This window comes from Coregonus lavaretus (genome assembly GCF_964263955.1).
Source record: "Coregonus lavaretus genome assembly, chromosome: 17".
Classification (NCBI taxonomy): Eukaryota; Metazoa; Chordata; class Actinopteri; order Salmoniformes; family Salmonidae; genus Coregonus; species Coregonus lavaretus.
The window spans coordinates 41,469,199-41,483,842 of NC_140004.1; the positions used below are offsets into that span (position 1 = coordinate 41,469,199).

A 14,644-nucleotide genomic window follows, 5' to 3' on the forward strand; every position below is an offset into this window, starting at 1 on the left:
TGTAAAAGAATGGAGATATGTGATGTACACCTTGACCCTCTCCATCGTTATTACTCAACTACCCTCATAATTCATAGTTGATTACATCCAGGCTTGACAGAGTTTGGATGTATGTATCTAAAACTTGTTTGTATCAAGTCATTCTAATGAGAGTGAGACAGTTATTCAAGTTATAAAATTGTCCTGCATGGACGTTATCTCTATAAGAGGAGTGCGCTGTACTTACAAACTTTATCAGAAGCGTTTGGACAGAATTGTCATTTTTCTCGAAATATTGGTCATGGGGTCTAACTATGTTAAACCTGCCGACGGGATGCCATCATGCTGCAGTCTGGTGAGACACTAGTCCTTGTAGCCAGTGAGGACACGTGGCTATTTTTGTACCTATGGAAGGCAGAGAAGCAGGTAAGTATAGAGATGTTTAAGATTATTTCCATGTGCAATAAAAATATCCATGAACTTAGACAGACAATTAAAAAAGAGATAAACAGAGAAAAGCTCTGGCTGAATATATTTTTTTAGATATAAAAATGGCTGACCTTTCTGGGTTAAATGCTATATCCTTAAGGTTTTATCTGGAAAGGTAGATACCAGGGTGAGCTTTCCTTTGGGAGTGAAGACCAGGTCCCTCGCAATACCCTCATGTCCTTTGAGGTCAAACCGAGGGATAATCTATTCAAAATAACGGTTAAATGAAAAGTGCTATCGTCAAATGAAACGTTAGCCTTGATTCCATAACAAACACAGCAAAATGTCCCACCAGTTGCAACATCCCATATCTTGATGACTCCGTTGTCCAGCCCAGTGGCCAGAAGCAGTCAAACAGGCTAAGCGTCAATACAGGACTAAAATTGAATCCTACTACACCGGCTCTCACGGTCGTCGGACGTGGCAGGGCTTACAAACTATTACGGACTACAAAGGTAAATCCACCTGCGAGCTGCCCAGTGACGATAGCCTACCAGAAGAGCTAAATACCTTTTTTGCTCGCTTTGAGGCAAGCAACACTGAAGCATGCATGAGAGCACCAGCTGTTCCGGACAACTGTGTGATCACGCTCTCCATAGCCGATGTGAGCAAGACCTTTAAAAAGGTCAACATTCACAAGGCCGCGGGGCCAGATGGATTACCAGGACGTGTACTCAGAGCATGCGTGGACCAACTGGCAAGTGTCTTCACTGACATTTTCAACCTCTCCCTGACCGAGTCTGTAATACCTACATGTTTCAAGCAGACCACCATAGTCCCTGTGCCCAAGAAAGCGAAGGTAACCTGTCTAAATGACTACCGCCCGTAGCACTCACGTCGGTAGCCATGAAGTGCTTTGAAAGGCTGGTCATGGCTAACATCAACACCATCATCCCAGAAACCCTAGACCCACTCCAATTTGCATACCGCCCCAACAGATCCACAGATGACGCAATCTCAATCGCAGTCCACACTGCCCTTTCCCACCTGGACAAAAGGAACACCTACAGTTGAAGTCGGAAGTTTACATACACCTTAGCCAAATACATTTAAACTCCGTTTTTCACAATTCCTGACATTTAATCCTAGTAAAGATTCCCTGTCTTAGGTCATTTAGGATCACCACTTTATTTTAAGAATGTGAAATGTCAGAATAATAGTAGAGAGAATGATTTATTTCAGCTTTTATTTTTTTCATCTCATTCCCAGTGGGTCAGAAGTGTACATACACTCAATTAGTATTTGGTAGCATTGCCTTTAAATTGTTTAACTTGGGTCAAACGTTTCGGGTAGCCTTCCACAAGCTTCCCACAATAAGTTGGGTGAATTTCGGCCCATTCCTCCTGACAGAGCTGGTGTAACTGAGTCAGGTTTGTAGGCCTCCTTGCTAGCACACGCTTTTTCAGTTCTGCCCACACATTTTCTATAGGATTGAGGTCAGGGCTTTGTGATGGCCACTCCAATACCTTGACTTTGTTGTCCTTAAGCCATTTTGACACAACTTTGGAAGTATGCTTGGGGTCATTGTCCATTTGGAAGACCCATTTGCGACCAAGCTTTAACTTCCTGACTGATGTCTTGATATGTTGCTTCAATATATCCACATCATTTTCCTTCCTCATGATGCCATCTATTTTGTGAAGTGCACCAGTCCCTCCTGCAGCAAAGCACCCCCACAGCATGATGCTGCCACCCCCATGCTTCACGGTTGGGATGGTGTTCTAAGGCTTGCAAGCCTTCCCCCTTTTTCCTCCAAACATAACGATGGTCATTATGGCCAAACAGTTCTATTTTTGTTTCATCAGACCAGAGGACATTTCTCCAAAAAGTACGATCTTTGTCCCCATGTGCAGTTGCAAACCGTAGTCTGGCTTTTTTATGGCGGTTTTGGAGCAGTGGCTTCTTCCTTGCTGAGCGGCCTTTCAGGTTATGTCAATATAGGACTAGTTTTACTGTGGATATAGATACTTTTGTACCCGTTTCCTCCAGCATCTTCACAAGGTCCTTTGCTGTTGTTCTGGGATTGATTTGCACTTTTCGCACCAAAGTACATTAATCTCTAGGAGACAGAACGCGTCTCCTTCCTGAGCGGAATGACGGCTGCGTGGTCCCATGGTGTTTATACTTGCATACTATTGTTTGTACAGATGAACGTGGTACCTTCAGGCGTTTGGAAATTTCTCCCAAGGATGAACCAGACTTGTGGAGGTATTGGCTGATTTCTTTTGATTTTCCCATGATGTCAAGCAAAGAGGCACTGAGTTTGAAGGTAGGCCTTAAAATACATCCACAGGTACACCTCCAATTGACTCAAATGATGTCAATTAGCCTATCAGAAGCTTCTAAAGCCATGACATCGTTTTCTGGAATTTTCCAAGCTGTTTAAAGGCACAGTCAACTTAGTGTATGTAAACTTCTGACCCACTGGAATTGTGTCTGTCTGTCATAGTTAGTAAGCTACCCAGTCTGCTTAAGAAGCGATTGCTACTCATTCACACTGGACGCAGGTCCAGCCACTTCTTTTGTTCTCTGCAGATTACAACTCAATAGGAGGGGGAGTGGCTACACTTGTGCTAGGCAATTAGCTTGGTGTTATTAGCACAACCTCTTTGTTCAGCGGCAGCTGTCCCCAAAACGAAGACTGTCCCTGAAACAAAAACAGTTCTGCCAAGTTGTTCTGCGGGAGTTAGTCGAGGGAGGCCCCGCTCTCTCGCTTCCCCAGATGTTTAGTTAATTTCATTCCGATCTCTTTTGCATTATTGTAGCCTTTTCTGTAGCCTGTCAACTATGTGTCTGTCTATCCCTGTTCTCTCCTCTCTGCACAGGCCATACAAACGCTTCACACCGCGTGGCTGCTACCACTCTAATCTGGTGGTCCCTGCGCGCACGACCCACGTGGAGTTCCAGGTCTCCGGCAGCCTCTGGAACTGCCATTCTGCGGCCAACAAGGCAGAGTTCATCTCAGCCTATGCTACCCTCCAGTCTCTCTACTTCTTGGCGCTGACGGAAACATGGATTACCACAGAAAACACTGCCACTCCTACTGCTCTTCCCTCGTCTGATCATGTGTTCTCGCATACCCCGAGAGCATCTGGTCAGCGCGGCGGTGGCACAGGAATCCTCATCTCTCCCAAGTGGGCATTCTCTCTTTTCCCCCTGACCCATCGGTCTATCTCCTCATTTGAATTCCATGCTGTCACAGTCACTAGCCCATTCAAGCTTAACATCCTTGTCATTTATCGCCCTCCAGGTTCCCTTGGAGAGTTCATCAATGAGCTTGATGCCTTGATAAGTTCCTTTCCTGAGGATGGCTCACCCCTCACTGTTATGGGTGACTTTATCCTCCCGGCCGGCTCGGTCCTCCCCTCCTGCTCCGTGGCTTGACGACTCATTGCGAGCTCACAGAACAGGGCTCCGGGCAGCCGAGCGGAAATTGAGGAAAACTAGACTCCCTGCGGACCTGTCATCTTTTCACTCCCTCCTCTCTACTTTTTCTTCCTCTGTTTCTGCTGCTAAGGCCACTTTCTACCACCCTAAATTTCAAGCCTCTGCCTCTAACCCTAGGAAGCTCTTTGCCACCTCTGCTGAATCCTCCTCCTCCTCCCCCTCCCTCCTCCCTCTCTGTGGATGACTTCGTCAACCATTTTGAAAAGAAGGTTGACGACATCCGATCCTCATTTATTAAGTCAAATGACAGCGCTGGTCCGGCTCACACTGCCCTACCCTATGCTTTGACTTCTTTCTCCCCTCTCTCTCCAGATGAAATCTTGCGACTTGTGACGGCCGGCCGCCCAACAACCTGCCTGCTTGACCCTATCCCCTCCTCTCTTCTCCAGACCATTTCCGGAGACCTTCTCCCTTACCTCACCTCGCTCATCTACTCATCCTTGACCGCTGGCTATGTCCCTTCTGTCTTCAAGAGAGCGAGAGTTGCACCCCTCCTCAAAAAACCTACACTATCAACAACTACAGACCAGTATCCCTTCTTTCTTTTCTCTCCAAAACTCTTGAGCGTGCCGTCTCTAGCCAACTCTCCTGCTATCTCTCTCAGAATGACCTTCTTGATCCTAACCAGTCAGGTTTCAAGACTGGTCATTCAACTGAGACTGCTCTTCTCTGTGTCACAGAGGCTCTCCGCACTGCCAAAGCTAACTCTCTCTTCTGCTTTTATCCTTCTAGACCTATCTGCTGCCTTTGATACTGTGAAACATCAGATCCTCCTCTCCACCCTCTCCGAGTTGGGCATCTCCGGCGCTGCTCACTCTTGGATTCCGTCCTACCTGACAGGTCGCTCCTACCAGGTGGCGTGGCGAGAATCTGTCTCCGCACCACGTGCTCTCACCACTGGGGTCCCCCAGGGCTCAGTTCTAGGCCCTCTCCTATTCTCTCTATACACCAAGTCACTTGGCTCTGTCATATCCTCACATGGTCTCTCCTATCATTGCTCTCCTTTCCCCCTTCTGATAACCAGGTGGCGTATCGCATCTCTGCATGTCTGGCAGACATATCAGTGTGGATGTCGGATCACCACCTCAAGCTGAACCTCGGCAAGACGGAGCTGCTCTTCCTCCCGGGGAAGGACTGCCCTCTCCATGATCTCGCAATCACGGTTGACAACTCCATTGTGTCCTCCTCCCAGAGTACAAAGAACCTTGGCGTGACCCTGGACAACACCCTGTCATTCTCTGTTAACATCAAAGTGGTGACCCGATCCTGCAGGTTCATGCTCTACAACATTCGCAGAGTACGACCCTACCTTACACAGAAATTGGCACAGGTCCTAATCCAGGCACTTGTCATCTCCCGTCTGGATTACTGCAACTCGCTGTTGGCTGGGCTCCCTGCCTGTGCCATTAAACCCCTGCAACTTATCCAGAACGCTGCAGCCCGTCTGGTGTTCAACCTTCCCAAGTTCTCTCACGTCACCCCTCTCCTACGCACACACCACTGGCTTCCAGTTGAAGCTCGCGTCTACTACAAAACCATGGTGCTTGCCTACAGAGCTGTGAGGGGAACGGCACCTCCTTACCTTCTGGCTCTGATATAGACCCAACACCCAAACGAGGGCACTACGTTCATCCACCTCTGGCCTGCTAGCCCCCCTACCTCTACGGAAGCACAGTTCCCGCTCAGCCAGTCAAAGCTATTCGCTGCTCTGGCACCCCAATGGTGGAACAAGCTCCCCCACGACGCAAGGACAGCGGAGTCACTGACCACCTTCCGGAGACACTTGAAACCCTACCTCTTTAAGGAACACCTGGAATAGTATAATAGTAATCCTTCTACCCCCCCCCCTTTACTATCACTCTCTTTTGTCTAAACTAACACCTGACTTATTTCACCTGCTAGCATGGATTTGTTTAAAGAAATGTACTTATTGTGATCGAGATGTAGTTGTCCCTAATTGCACTGACTTTGCTCACAGCTGCTTGTTTGAAGAAGTGTACTTACTGTGATCAAGATGTGGTTGTCCCACTGGCTATCCTAAGTTGAATGCACCAATTTGTAAGTCGCTCTGGATAAGAGCATCTGCTAAATTACTTAAATGTAAATGTAAATGTGATACAGTGAATTATAAGTGAAATAATCTGTCTGTAAACAATTGTTGGAAAAATTACTTGTGTCATGCACAAAGTAGATGTCCTAACCAACTTGCCAAAACTATAGTTTGTTAACAAGAAATTTGTGGAGTGGTTGAAAAACAAGTTTTAATTACTCCAACTTAAGTGTATGTAAACCTCCGACTTACATTTTACATTTACATTTTAGTCATTTAGCAGACGCGCTTATCCAGAGCGACTTACAGTTAGTGAGTGCATACATTTTTCATACTTCAACTGTACATCTCATACTGGACCACCCATACACAAAAAATGTATGCACGCCTGCTAAATGGCATATTATTATTATTATTATTATTATTATACTGAAGCGCCCAGGCGACCACCAGTGGTGGAAAAAGTACCCAATTGTCATACATGAGTAAAAGATACCTTAATAGAAAATGACTCAAGTAAAAGTGAAAGTCACCCAGTGAAATACCTCTTGAGTAAGTCTAAAAGTATGTTTAATGTCTGTATGTAAATGTGTTTGCTAAAATATACTTAAGCATCAAAAGTAAAAGTATACATAATTTCAAATTCCTTATATGAAGCGAACCAGACTGCTTCGTTTTTAAAATGTTATATTCACGGATAGCCAGGGGCACACTCCAACACTCAAACATAATTTACAAACGAAGCATGTGTGTTTAGTGAGTCCGCCAGATCAGAGGCATGACCAGACATGTTTGACTTCCGCTTTTAACCCAGCCCCTCCCTCCTAAAGACACATACATATACAGTTTTTTTTTTTGTGCTGGGGGGCTACCACACTGGGTGCCCGGGGAGCTGTTGTTGTGGAGGTATAAATGCTTTGCTCAAGGGCACTACGGCTAACTTCTGCAGATTATTCCCGTCGGAGACGGGAATCGAACTGGCAACCCTCTGGTTGCTGGCTCGCCTCTCTAACCACTATTGTTTTTTTTATAGGCCTATAAATCAAATGGACCGTGTGTGTTGATTATTGTCTTCCGATGAACACATTGTTGCAAATGACAGACGTTGACAGCAGATTATCACATCCTTGATCAGTTTACTGTCTCTTCCTGGTTTTCTAACAATGCCTTCCAGTCAATAATCACATGTTTAAATATCATATTCCGAGAGAAAAACAGAGTGCACATTGTGTCTTTAGATCGCTAAATGATGTAAAATAGCCTAATTGTTGTTGATTTTTGTGTATTTTTGAGTCCAAAGAGAATAATTCATCTGATTTCCTGTACAGTAAAATTCAATTTCTCAAATGCGATATGATTGGCTACCTTGTTTTCTATTACGTAACATTGATTTGTCCATGATTTGTTTTTTCTACAGGGCACAGTTTATGAAGAGTTATCTATCTGGTCCTCTGTAGCTCAGCTGGTAGAGCACGGCGCTTGTAACGCCAAGGTAGTGGGTTCGATCCCCGGGACCACCCATACACAAAAAAATTTATGCACGCATGACTGTAAGTCGCTTTGGATAAAAGCGTCTGCTAAATGGCATATTATTATTATTATCTGGATTTCGACTATCGGATAGGATTAAATGCATAGAAATAGAATGAACAAAACAAGTGTCCCCATTCAAATCAAAGCAGCAGGACGTAATGACGTCACACACACACGAAATTTTTTTTTTTTTTTTTGACGAATAAACCTGGGTCAATGGAAAACTGCCTACTGATTCGTCCGTTCTATTCCAATGGATTTTAATCCTATCGATAGGCGAATTTTTTATTTTTTTTAACTGCGCTCTGATAAGCCTACACATTCCAACTTGTAAATTGTATATATTGTTCATTAATAAAAACAAAAGAAAGAGAGAGAGAGGGAGGCCTACATCCCTGCCTTTGCTTTTGTTATTCAAATGTTTTATTCAGATTTCATTTTGTGATTGAGTAATACAAAATGTTACATTATTGTCAAATATGTCATTTAATGTGGCAAATGGCAACAATTCATTGAAATAACCCTGTTAAGTATAAATTAATAAGCCTGAAGCTGAAACAAAACAGTTAAAAATGATGGTAAAAAGCAGACCCATATACTGTATCTACATACTGTACAAACCAACCACCAATCAATACACCAAAAAAAAAAACGTTTCTAAAAGTCTTACAACACCTAAAATGTGACAAGTTCGGCAATATCAGGATTTTCTAGCTGTAATGGATGTTCAACAATTTCTGCATCTTCATGGTCAACTGAAAAAGAGATGGGTTACAGATTTGGGTTAGAGTTGCATCTACAGTACAAGGTCAATACAAAACAGCAACAGAACAGTAATATTTTAGTCATTTAGCAGACTCTTATCCAGAGCGACTTTTAAGAGCAATTAGGGTTAAGTTCCTTGCTCAAGGGCACAGACAGATTTTCCCCCTTGTCGGCTCTGGGATTTCGAATCAGCAATCTTTCGATTATTACCCCAACGCTCTTAACCGCTAGGCTACCTGCCACCCAGTAACAGTTCTATCCACTGTATATTATGGATACATGTGCAAATACAACATCATTAATAGTGTTGCATTTCATATCAACTACACATTTTGAAAACAACTAATATACAGCCAATACCCAAGTGGGCAATCCCTCCCCTCCACAACCTGGAAGCAGAAAATCATTCCTTACTGGATGGTATTGTGTGTATCTCTACAAGTGTAGTGTTGTGTCCGTTGGTCAGAGACAGAGGTGGCAGTCTGGGTACAGCTTCATGAAACACCTCCTCTTCATCTGCCTCTACCAGGCTCAACACATCTCCTCTCTCCTCCTCCATTCGCTCAAATCCATTTCCTGTAATAAAAAAACATACATTTAGATTTCAAAGTTGGTTGTTAGTATTTGCATATATTTTTTTTTAGCAAGTCAGTAACTTCACAAGTCAGTTATCATCAAAGTATATCTTATATTATCTTAGGTTTGGTGACGGGGGTCATATTTCATGAAATTATACAAAAATAACCAGGGGCGTAACTTTGGTTTTAGAAGTGGGGGGACATTTCTTTTGTTTTGTTATGTCCCCCCCCCGTCCGCAGTGAAAGTTGCACCCCTGAAAATAACGAAGGCAGATAATCTGATATGGCACGGACTGTTACAAACTTGAAGCCCTATTAACAAAAGGGACATTATAATGCATGGGAAAAAGGTCTTACCCAGGCATATTCGGTCACGGTTGGAGTATATTGTTTTAGCAATAACAATACCAGATCCTACTATCAAAATCGCTAGGAATATCCCTATGATTGCTCCAGTGTATTGAGAGGTGGCTATGGAAACAAAACAACATTAGACATGATTAAGTTAAAAAAAAGTTAAGAGAATAGTCGCTAAAGAGAAATGAATGTACAATAATCTAAGAAGTCTTGTTAGAAGCTAACTGGGAGAGGCAACAGGTTTAGCGACATTCCAGAGAAGGTGTTGCCTTGCTACTTTCCTGCACCTGCCTTCCCACCTGGCCCCTATATGATCATCAACATAGATTATCACAAGAGTCTGCAGAGATATCCAATCTGTAAATATAGATTTTTCACCAATAAACCCCCCCCCCCCCCCCCCCACACACACACACACACCCTCTCTCTGAACTAACCTTTAACTGTTAAATAGATCTCCAACTCGCGGACCATCAGTGGGTTCTCGCTCCTGCAGAAGTAGAAGCCCTCGTCCTGCTTGGTGATGTTGACTATAGTGAGGGTGAAGGTGGGGCCCTGCTCTGACAGGATGTACTTGGGGCTGGGGACCACGTCCTCCTGCTGGGCTGTCCTCTGCCAGGTGGTGAGGGCTGGAGGCAGGGAGCTGGACTCTGTACACGTTAATGTCACGTTGGTTCCTTCTAACGCTGTGACTAGTGGTAACCCTTCAGGATAGGGGGACTCTAGGAGATGAGGAGAGAAACAGGGGTTTAGACTGGGTCAGTGATAGATACACATCTAAAGAGATATCCTTCTATACAGGTATGCACACAATCACACAAACTGCGTTGGGTGTGACATGGGAAAAGTGAAGCCTGGTAAGAGGTGAAGGTTACACGTTGTTTTTGTTCCTCCTCATTGTTTGAGTCATTTTGCCTGGTGCTCAGAAACGCTGATAATTGATTAAAAAAATATCCCGCCTTTCTGCAATCACACAGACAGCGCCCTACCTTGCAGGTTTATTTTGGAATCAGACCAGGTGTGCCACAGCCACTGGGGGTTTCACACATGACTAATATTCTATGAAATGTGTACAGTTGTGGAAACCATTCAGTTGGTTTAAAGCTGAAAGTAAACAAGAGACAGAGGAGAGGTGTCTTTTATTAATGACCCAATATCATTGTATTAAATTGGCCAATGGTAGGATGTCCCAATAAAGCGTCCTGAACTGAACTGATATTGACACGTTTCAGGGCGTCTAACTACAGTTGCAATGCAAAAAACATCAAGCTGAACGCAAACAAAAGGCATATCAGATGTTGGCTAGACATGCGTCCCAAACGGCACCCTATTGCCTATATAGTGTACTTTTTACCTATGGGCCCTGGTAAAAAGTACCGCACTACAGTGAGGGAAAAAAGTATTTGATCCCCTGCTGATTTTGTACATTTGCCCACTGACAAAGAAATGATCCGTCTATAATTTTAATGGTAGGTTTATTTGAACAGTGAGAGACAGAATAACAACAACAAAATTCAGAAAAACACATGTAAAAAATGTTATAAATTGATTTGCATTTTAAATGAGGGAAATAAGTATTGACCCCCTCTCAATCAGAAATATTTCTGGCTCACAGGTGTCTTTTATACAGGTAACGAGCTGAGATTAGGAGCACACTCTTAAAGGGAGTGCCCCTAATCTCAGCTTGTTACCTGTATAAAAGACACCTGTCCACAGAAGCAATCAATCAGATTCCAAACTCTCCACCATGGCCAAGACCAAAGAGCTCTCCAAGGATGTCAGGGATAAGATTGTAGACCTACACAAGGCTGGAATGGGCTACAAGACCATCGCCAAGCAGCTTGGTGAGAAGGTGACAACAGTTGGTGCAGTAACAGTATTCGCAAATGGAAGAAACACAAAATAACTGTCAATCTCCCTCTGCCTGGGGCTCCATGCAAGATCTCCCTCGTGGAGTTGCAATGATCATGAGAACGGTGAGGAATCAGCCCAGAACTACACGGGAGGATCTTGTCAATGATCTCAAGGCAGCTGGGACCATAGTCACCAAGAAAACAATTGGTAACACACTACGCCGTGAAGGACTGAAATCCTGCAGCGCCCGCAAGGTCCCCCTGCTCAAGAAAGCACATATACAGGCCTGTCTGAAGTTTGCCAATGAACATCTGAATGATTCAGAGGAGAACTGGGTGAAAGTGTTGTGGTCCGATGAGACCAAAATCGAGCTCTTTAGCATCAACTCAACTCGCCGTGTTTGGAGGAGGAGGAATGCTGCCTATGACTCCAAGAACACCATCCCCACGTCAAACATGGAGGTGGAAACATTATGCTTTGGGGGTGTTTTTCTGCTAAGGGGACAGGACTACTTCACCGCATCAAAGGGACGATGGACGGCGCCATTTACCGTCAAATCTTGGGTGAGAACCTCCTTCCCTCAGCCAGGGCATTGAAAATGGGTCGTGGATGGGTATTCCAGCATGACAATGACCCAAAACACATGGCCAAGGCAACAAAGGAGTGGCTCAAGAAGAAGCACATGAAGGTCCTGGAGTGGCCTAGCCAGTCTCCAGACCTTAATCCCATAGAAAATCTGTGGAGGGAGCTGATGGTTCGAGTTGCCAAACGACAGCCTCGAAACCTTAATGACTTGGAGAAGATCTGCAAAGAGGAGTGGAACAAAATCCCTCCTGAGATGTGTGCAAACCTGGTGGCCAACTACAAGAAACGTCTGACCTCTGTGATTGCCAACAAGGGTTTTGCCACCAAGTACTAAGTCATGTTTTGCAGAGGGGTCAAATACTTATTTTCCTCATTAAAATGCAAATCAATTTATAACATTTTTGACATGAGTTTTCCTGGATTTTGTTGTTGTTATTCTGTCTCTCACCGTTCAAATAAACCTACCATTACAATTATAGACTGATCATGTCTTTGTCAGTGGGGAAAATTTACAAAATCAGCAGGGGATCAAATCCTTTTTTCCCCTCACTGTATATAGAGAATAGTGTGCCATTCGGGCATACGTCTGCAGTCATCTCTCACTTACTCAGGGTGAAGGAGCAGAACTTCTCCTCTCCTAGACTGATCGTAGGGTGACGCCCATCACACTTCAGCGTCTGCCCGTCGAACAACAACGACCTGTTCAGATTCACCACCAGACTGTCTGTCTCCTCCGACTCCATCAGCCGTCCAGCCACCTAAGAAGACCACAAAGGAAATAAGTTCGTTTTTTTTTTTGTGTTATACTCAATTATTTTAAATGCATGGTATCCAATTAAGTTGTGTTTTAACCCCACACAAAACAAACACCTGGTTCCCCTGGCTCCCTGGCTCCTGGTGGTTCTCCCCCCAGAATAACGTGGGAGAGGGGTAGCCTCCAAACCAGCTACAGTTGAACTGGACATGAGACGGATCCTTCCCTGCCTTCCACAGACACTCTGGGTGCCTTTCTGGGGAATCTAAAGGAGAAAGATGGATGCTCTTTACAGTATAGAATTGCTGAGGTATTTGGGTTATTACACAGCACTAAGATAGGTACACAAGTCATTTGAACAAGCACCACTGGCCACTGTATCTGATAGGTATTTATTAGGAGCTTAGGCTATACCGATACTCAAATTGTCACTAAGCAACCACTGTATCAGAGACCATTGAGTCTATTTCCCTAATAGTCACCTACAGTATACAAGCAGCTCTGTGCTCCAGCCAACAGCCTTCTGGGAGATTGAGTTCTGGGCTCTGCAGCTGTAGTTCCCCTGAGCTGTGGGCTGAACATCTTCTATCCTGAAGCCCAGCCATGATCCACTGCCCACCGCCAGAGAGTCGTTACTGGATGCCACACCCTGAAACCCCAAGGACAGGCTCTGGGAGGGGTAGGACAAGCTGGAGCAGTTAAATGACACCGTGGAACCCCTGACAACAACGAGGGTTCCGTTGGAAAGAGGCGTGGCTGGCTGGATGTCTGTGATGCTATTGTCAGGACCACCTGCAAGAAGTAAACATGAGGTACTTTACTATAGTGTTGCCAAAGCAGGCAGACACTTTCCACCTGAAAACAGTCCTCACAGTATACAACAATCAAGCATTGTTACAACCCAAGGCACCCATCTTTCATTATTGAGCAATGTGGACTGATGCCACAACATGCACAATGTTTGTAAAAATGATACAGTCCCATTCCATCCATCATATACTACATAGTTGTCAAGGTACACTACAGTACCCCTCCGATCATTCTCGTTCAAATACCTACAAGACACATGGGCTCCTACAGCATGTGCCATGAAACCAGCCCCAGCAGCAAATCATCTGGAATAACCAGTTTCAAGGCAACAATTGCTCAAAATAATTTCCAGGGCAATTGACCAAGATACCAGTACAGTATCTACAAGTCATTATATGAAGGACATCAACACACATTGTTATGATAGAAAACAGATACTTACTGACTATTTGCAATGTGAGACTTGTTTGAGTTTTGTTGTCATGTGGTAAAGAATCACAGAGATAGGTCCCCTCATCTGATAGAGTTATTCGATTGATGTACAAGCTTTGATTATACAGTATAGTCAGGTGCCCTTCACTTGAGGATATTGGAATTATAATGGAATGATTGCGATCAATGGTAAACTGTCCATTCTTCAGCCATCGCGTGAATGAGGGAGTCACATTGGTCGCAGTGTTCCCACATGGAAGTATAATATTCTCTCCCAGTGTTCCAGCTACAGTGGTTTCATCTGAGCGCCCATTTGCTGCAACTTTCATAAAGACAATGAGCAAGATAATTTAAGATAAGAAACATGATTCAACAAATAGCATATAAAAGTGAGCAGTAGGCCTACATAGATGAAAACTTCAGACGTAATATATAACTAATTTCACTGTATCGGCTAAAATCAATGGATGTTTCAAATCCACATGTAGGTTAGGCTACATATTCATAAACATGTCACAAGCGGACACTTACCTGTCTGATGCATGACCAGAAGAAAAATTGCAAAAGCGAAGGCCTTCATAATTATTCCTCCTACTGTATAGCATACATACCCTGATTTCTAGTTAGACAAAAGCTTTGCCTGCCAATCTCTTTCTGACTACCTGTTGTGCATGCGGTGACACAACACACCTCTACACCTAGTTTATATAGGACTGGTTAGAGTAGCTGAGAGAGGACGTATGAGCCACTATGATTCAACATTTCTCTTTTACATTGGAACTGCCACATGCTATAACGTATCACCCATTTGGCTACCTGGCTGTTCATCCGGCACGTTCATCCGGAACCATCAAACCACACCCAACACTTACCTTCTTAAAGGTGCAGCAGGTGATTTCTCGCTTGTTGACAGTTGATACCGCTGTCACCGCACTGATCAACGAGGCTGGTTACTCAAGTTCATTGAGAAGGTGACAGACAGCCTATTATATATTTCTCTAGTGTTAGATA

The 14,644-nt window shown here is 44.2% G+C and overlaps 1 protein-coding gene across 2 annotated transcripts; it reads right to left on the reverse strand.

Moving 5' to 3' along the window:
• Positions 1-7,847: 7,847 nt before the first annotated feature.
• LOC311145145 (V-set and immunoglobulin domain-containing protein 10-like) lies at positions 7,848-14,465 on the reverse strand. Of its 2 annotated transcripts, none has more exons than XM_084181342.1 (9): positions 14,165-14,465; positions 13,644-13,955; positions 12,878-13,183; positions 12,508-12,656; positions 12,245-12,395; positions 9,636-9,920; positions 9,199-9,312; positions 8,678-8,839; positions 7,848-8,253 (listed from the first exon to the last, which is right to left on the reverse strand). In XM_084181342.1, exons 1-9 carry the CDS (start codon positions 14,211-14,213, stop codon positions 8,174-8,176), a joined length of 1,608 nt encoding a protein of 535 aa, XP_084037468.1. In that variant the 5' UTR covers positions 14,214-14,465; the 3' UTR covers positions 7,848-8,173. The 2 variants fall into 2 exon arrangements, with proteins under 2 accessions (XP_084037468.1, XP_084037469.1); XM_084181343.1 differs by having other exon boundaries at positions 7,896-8,253; positions 13,644-13,949.
• Between the last annotated feature and the right edge of the window lie 179 nt (positions 14,466-14,644).

Bases quoted from the DNA above. Each gene is read 5' to 3' on its own strand.
- LOC311145145 (XM_084181342.1), bottom strand. From the start codon at position 14,213: ATGAAGGCCTTCGCTTTTGCAATTTTTCTTCTGGTCATGCATCAGACA. The intron at 13,956-14,164 runs GTAAGTGTCCGC...TCTTTATGAAAG, and splicing joins TCTGGTCATGCATCAGACAG to TTGCAGCAAATGGGCGCTCA. The intron at 12,396-12,507 runs GTGTTTGTTTTG...TGGTCTTCTTAG, and splicing joins CAGGGAGCCAGGGGAACCAG to GTGGCTGGACGGCTGATGGA.